Below are 6,162 nucleotides of genomic sequence, written 5' to 3' on the forward strand. Positions count from 1 at the left end.
AGGATCTGATGCTGAAAAAAAAAAAACCTTATCAGAATCGCCGTCAATTCCCGATCAATATAAGTTAATGTTTTGTGCAACAGCCTAAGAAGATCGACTCTGGTAGATTTTTATCCGCAATACGTAAAACGGTAGTACTTAGGGCGCCTAGTGTGAACACGATAGATCCCTGTCCGCGCCACCGCCGTGTGTCATCTTGATCTGATCCGATCCGCCTCGCGTCACGTACGGAAGCCAAGAACAAAAACCACGCATCGGCGGGCGGGTGGCTGCATGCGTGGTCTCCTTCTGCACCGATCGTCAGCAGCAGCAGCAGCAGCAGGTAGGATATATACTACCTATATTTTGTTCCATTTTTCGTTTGTCTACGCAACAAACCCTATCTACGGTGACGCGATCAAACTCGCTAGCTCAGCAGCAGCAGCAGCAGCAGCAGTAGTGGAGCAGTACGTGACGGGCACGAACGCCAATCGTCCTCCTCTCTCTCTCTGCCAGTGGGCCACTGAATTTCGGGTAGCACGAAACAGAAGGAAGAAAGAAAGCCCAACAGCTCCATTAGAAAAAAGGGCCGAGCCGAGGCGCCGCTTCCTTCCTTCTTCCCCAACTCCTCCTCTCGTCCCTATCGCCACCACCCATCCCTTCTTTTCCCAACCAACACGCAAGCCTAGGTCCTCGTCGCCGGACATGGATCCATACAAGGTACCGCCCGCTCCGTCCATGCCCGCGGCTCCCGCCCGCGCGGATCCTCGATTCCGGCCGTCAACGTCGCCAGCCCCGTGATCCGGCCTGATCTGACCTTCTTTTTCTTCTTCTTCTTGTTCTTGTTCTTGCAGCACCGGCCGGCCAGCGGGGCCAACTCGGGACACTGGACCACCAACTCCGGCGCGCCCGTATGGAACAACAACAGCGCACTCACCGTCGGGGGCAGAGGTCAGCTATCCACCCACCCGCCCAACGACCTGCCTCCATCCCTGATTCCTCCGTCCTCTCCCTCGTCCTAACCTGTAGCTAGCTAGATAGACTCTGTGCGCGTGCTTGGGTAGCTCAGGAAGCTCCTCCGCCGATTGGGCCCTGTCAGCTTTCACCTGACCAACGAGGGCCAAACTGCAGCGGTCTCCAGATCTCCGTGAATGAAATTGCGTGTAGCGTGTGCGTGTCATATTACAAACCTTGCCTTGGCCTTTGTTCTCTTGTTCTGCAGCTGTTTGACACGTTTCTCCAACTAAACTCTATCTACTTCATGGTTTAGTTTGTTGATCCATTCACTCGCCTGCAATTGAACACCTGTTATTTGGTTTCCGCTTAAGACTTGAACCTTGCTGTACTGCTTAGCTTGTAAGCATGCTGTATCCCACGGCATGGTCCCGCCTAACAAATCTCTTGCTGCGAGCAGGAAAAAACACAGCATCATAATTTCCGTCCGTCGCTGTCTGGCCATGATAGCATTGCTTAAGTCGACGGGAAAACAAGTAGCACCTTTTCAGACGGCACGTCGTCGTCCAGCCATAGTAGTGATGATCCATTCACCTGAGCAAGTTCCAAAATATGGACTATTTAGTTGCGTGATTTGCCGGGTCAACTGTTACCGTTCCGTAGATTTACATCCACAAAAAAAAAAAAAAAAAACACCACCTAATTCCAAACTGATTCGAAAACCAAAGCTTGACCGGCAAATTCCTCGTTTCGCATGCAGGGCCCATCCTCCTCGAGGACTACCATCTGATCGAGAAGCTCGCGCAGTTTGACCGGGAGCGCATCCCCGAGCGCGTCGTCCATGCTCGCGGAGCCAGCGCCAAGGGCTTCTTCGAGGTCACACACGACGTGTCCCAGCTCACGTGTGCCGACTTCCTCCGGGCTCCTGGGGTTCAGACCCCGGTTATTGTCCGGTTCTCTACTGTTGTGCACGAGCGTGGGAGCCCCGAGACCTTGAGGGATCCGCGTGGTTTTGCGGTCAAGTTCTACACCAGAGAGGTACTGATTTTCATTCTTACCCCGCTGTGTTTGCTGCTATGCTAATAGGATGAGGTTTCTGTTAAAACTACTTTAGGCTGTGTGCAATCACAATGAACAGTTATTTCCTGTCAGCATGCCATTCACCATAATAATGCTTTGAAGATGAGATTTCTGTTGAAACTACTTTATGATGGAAACAATCTCATACGAGCAGTTACATTTCGTCAGCAATTCATTCGCCATCATGCTTTTTGTTGCAAGCCATTTAATAAGCATTAGAAGACTCTGGTTATCTTGTTTCATGACCAATTATTTTCTGTCAGCATGCGATTCACCATAATGTTTTGAAGATGAGATTTCTGTTGAAACTACTTTATGATGGAAACAATCACATATGAGCAGTTACATTTCGTCAGCAATTCATCTGCCATCTTGCTTCTTGTTGCGAGCCATTTAAGCATTAAAAGAGGGTTTGCTTGTTTCAGCTGGTACAACAAATGCTGCCAGCTTTGATTGTTATTTAGCTCCATAAATAATGTCCACTGTGTGGGCTATTAAAAGATGGTAGCTGAAATCATATCACAGATTACCTTCGATGCTATGAATTATAAGTTTCCCATATGCAGTCATATGTTTATTATCTGCACTTATAAATGATTATCACCAACCTTCTCATTCAACATGCAAGAATCCTTATATCTGCCCTCATGGATTTTCAGGGTAACTTTGACCTTGTTGGGAACAATATGCCAGTGTTCTTCATCCGGGATGGGATGAAATTTCCTGACATGGTCCATGCCTTCAAGCCGAGTCCAAAGACCAACATGCAGGAGAACTGGAGAATAGTTGACTTCTTTTCACACCACCCGGAGAGCCTGCACATGTTCACCTTCCTCTTTGACGATGTTGGCATCCCACTCAACTACAGGCACATGGACGGTTTTGGTGTCAACACCTACACCTTAATCAGCAGGGATGGAAAGGCTCACCTTGTCAAGTTCCACTGGAAGCCTACATGTGGTGTCAAGTGCCTCTTGGACGATGAGGCTGTCACAGTTGGGGGCACCTGCCACACCCATGCCACAAAGGACTTAACTGATTCTATTGCAGCTGGGAACTACCCAGAATGGAAGCTTTTCATTCAGACCATCGATGCCGATCACGAGGATAGGTTCGACTTTGACCCGCTTGATGTCACCAAGACCTGGCCAGAGGATATCATCCCCCTGCAGCCGGTTGGGCGGATGGTCCTCAACAAGAACATCGATAACTTCTTTGCGGAAAATGAACAGCTCGCTTTCTGCCCAGCAATCACCGTTCCTGGAATCCACTATTCTGATGATAAGCTGCTCCAGACGAGAATTTTCTCCTACGCTGATACCCAAAGGCACCGCCTTGGCCCAAATTATCTGATGCTCCCGGTGAATGCACCAAAATGTGCTCACCACAACAACCATCACGAAGGCTTAATGAATTTCATGCACAGGGATGAGGAGGTACTTTGTTCTGTACAGCCTTCACCCCCTTCTGCATGAATGATGCAGTAATAGCATGCTGTTATCCTTCCAGTTTACTGCATTTACATCTGCTTTGCTGGAATTTAGGTGAACTATTTCCCTTCAAGGTTTGATCCTACTCGTCACGCTGAAAAGTACCCTATTCCTTCTCGTGTTCTAAATGGATGCCGGGAAAAGGTATGCAACTTGGACCGTTGAAATTCCTACTGTTACCACTACCGGTTTTCAGCCTTTTCTGGGGCCTCCATTGGGAGTCTTTTCAGTTATTTATTAATAATGGTGACTTAAAACCGACATGTGTTGACAAAAAGATTTTCTACCCTTCTCCTGTTGGAACTGCAGTGTATTATCGAAAAGGAGAACAATTTCAAGCAGGCCGGCGAGAGATTCCGGTCCTTTGACCCTGCCAGGTTTGTCCCAACTCGATTTTCATTGGCTTAGAATCTTCAGACACGTGGAAGAAAAATTAAGCAACCTCGCTAACCGAACTGTTATTGTACGAAAACACAGGCAAGAACGTTTCATCCAGCGGTGGGTTGATGCACTCACGGATGTTCGCGTCACTCATGAAATCCAGGGCATCTGGGTCTCATACTGGTCACAGGTACATACATTCTTTCTGCCGCTTTTCGAGCATGAAACACTTCTCAGCTGCCAATGGGAGACTACACATTGCTGTACTGATATCCTGTTTAAGCGTTCTGAAACCAGTGATGTTACCTATGTTGTTGTTGCAGTGCGACGTGTCCCTCGGGCAGAAGCTGGGGTCGCGGCTCAAGGTGAAGCCGAACATGTAGATGGAGTGATGGACTAGCAGAGCGAAACATCCGCAGACACGCCCCAGTTGGTCTCAATGGAGCTAAAGGGGAGGGGCAACATGAACTGAATCTGTGCTGTCTTTCTGGGTGTAGTCATCAATAAAATGTAAAACACTGATACGTACCATACTATCATATGTAATACTGATGGTGGTGGGTTTTGTGAACCAGCTCGCTGGGTTCCTGGGAACATGTGTTTGTGTCTTTGCAAAGAGATAATAAAGACAATGTGGTGGTTAATCTTTCTGTGTTTCATTGCTATGTGGCGATGACTACATTCTTCAGTACGATAGAAACACCGGTCGATCTTTTTGTTTGGCTTTACTGCTACAACTATTTTGAATTGAACCATACGTAATTTGAGAAGTGAACAAAAATACTCTAGATTATTTTGTTAATTTCCAGATGGGAGTTGATGTGGCAGGCAAAAACTAATGTTGCAGTAACCAAAAAATTGTGTGTGTCTGTCAGACAACCTCTGGGCCACCCTGCAAAGGCATGAGCAAGGCAGGAACGATCCTCTACAGCCGTTGGATGGCTCCCATCAGGAGATCCAGGCCGTCAATCACGCTCTGGCCCAGAGGTCCGAATGCATCAACCAGACTTTAGTGCTTGCCTCCTTTTTGGTAAAGGATGCTGTGGTACGACTACTATAGAACTGATCCTGTCTAAGTAAGGTCGTGCTACAATCGCTGAGACGTCGCATTATAAACCGCTGCTGCTTCTACTGAAAAGGCGAGGTGGGACTATTATTTCATTTGAAATGCAGCGCCTCCTCGGTCAATCGATCGTTGGTCTTGGCCATGTTGATGAGCACGAGTGTAAAGCGAGCCCAGCCCAGCTGAGAAATATTTGTGTCGTCCATCTTTTGTTTTTTTACCTGATTCGTGTCGTCCCTGTCACTTTTCTCTTCTCTTGTTTTCCATTTTGATGCACCGACTTTTCCTTCTCTGGTAAAAAAATACGTTTTCTTCTGCTCAATATTAGGAGAAATTCTCTAGCTCTTTCATCATTTAGTTTTCAGAGATTCTTCTCTAGTTCTTTCATATTAGGTTATAAACAACACCCTTCCATTACAAACGTGTCATGCAGGATTTCTGGATATAAAGTAAACTGGGTACAAATAACAAAATTGGCCAACACACTGGCAGAAAAAAAAGGTGCTATATAGTCAAAAAAAAAATCAAGAAGGATGGATGCAACCGAGAGAGCATCACAAAACAGACTTTCTTTCAATTCCCTTCATTTGTTGAAAGGGAAATTACTTTGCTGCAACTTCCAGGATAATTCAAAAGGAGTCATTGACTCAGCTTATCCAGGTTGTTTCACACGTGAAGAAATTGGCCCTGAAACACCAGTCTCGATGGCGATCTCAGTGCCACCTCTGATGGCCATCCCGACGTTGACTGCTGCTAGGGCTAGGAGACGTTGATGCCGTCCCCATGGTGACTATGGTCCCATCACTTTAGGCATGACCTCATCGACTATGGTCCCATCACTTTGGGTAACCTTGGCTCTCAAGTGCTCAATGCCGACCTACATAATGACAGATATGTGCGTGTTCTAGAAAAAAAAAATTTTGTCAAAGGTAAAAAAATGGAATCTATGAATGATTTAGAGACAAACTTCTTTGCACTTCTCCAGTTTTCACCAGTGAGCATCACTGGATGAATACCCATCTTTTTCAGTCCTTCCACACCAGAATGCATGTTTTCGCATTTAGTTCCAGGTCTATACTGAAACTTTCAGCTTACGGGTGAACACTTACCCGTGTCCTACCTGCGGTAACATCTAGTCGTATTAGACATTTAGTTATTTACTCGGAAGCATTTAGCAAAAGTTAAACACTCGTTTTCAGGTATTTACAGAAGGTG

At 46.7% G+C, this 6,162-nt stretch overlaps 1 protein-coding gene and 1 non-coding gene across 2 annotated transcripts; one reads left to right on the plus strand and one right to left on the minus strand.

Moving 5' to 3' along the window:
- The first annotated feature begins 540 nt into the window (after nt 1-540).
- LOC127313655 (catalase isozyme 1) lies at nt 541-4,528 on the plus strand. Its single transcript, XM_051344136.2, has 8 exons — nt 541-699; nt 834-930; nt 1,694-1,971; nt 2,673-3,449; nt 3,558-3,647; nt 3,813-3,880; nt 3,981-4,074; nt 4,208-4,528. The coding sequence occupies exons 1-8, from the start codon at nt 685-687 to the stop codon at nt 4,265-4,267; spliced, it is 1,479 nt and encodes a 492-aa protein (XP_051200096.1). The 5' UTR covers nt 541-684; the 3' UTR covers nt 4,268-4,528.
- A 221-nt stretch (nt 4,529-4,749) lies between these two features.
- Nucleotides 4,750-4,970, minus strand: LOC127318161 (small nucleolar RNA U3). Its single transcript, XR_007861716.1, has one exon. It is a non-coding gene; the product is annotated as a small nucleolar RNA U3 (small nucleolar RNA).
- Nucleotides 4,971-6,162: the final 1,192 nt, after the last annotated feature.

This window comes from Lolium perenne, chromosome 7 (genome assembly GCF_019359855.2).
Source record: "Lolium perenne isolate Kyuss_39 chromosome 7, Kyuss_2.0, whole genome shotgun sequence".
NCBI classification, from domain to species: domain Eukaryota; kingdom Viridiplantae; phylum Streptophyta; class Magnoliopsida; order Poales; family Poaceae; genus Lolium; species Lolium perenne.

Coding starts and splice junctions, on each gene's coding strand:
- LOC127313655 (XM_051344136.2), top strand. Junction 3,648..3,812: donor TAAATGGATGCCGGGAAAAG/GTATGCAACTTG, acceptor TTGGAACTGCAG/TGTATTATCGAAAAGGAGAA. Junction 3,881..3,980: donor CGGTCCTTTGACCCTGCCAG/GTTTGTCCCAAC, acceptor ACGAAAACACAG/GCAAGAACGTTTCATCCAGC.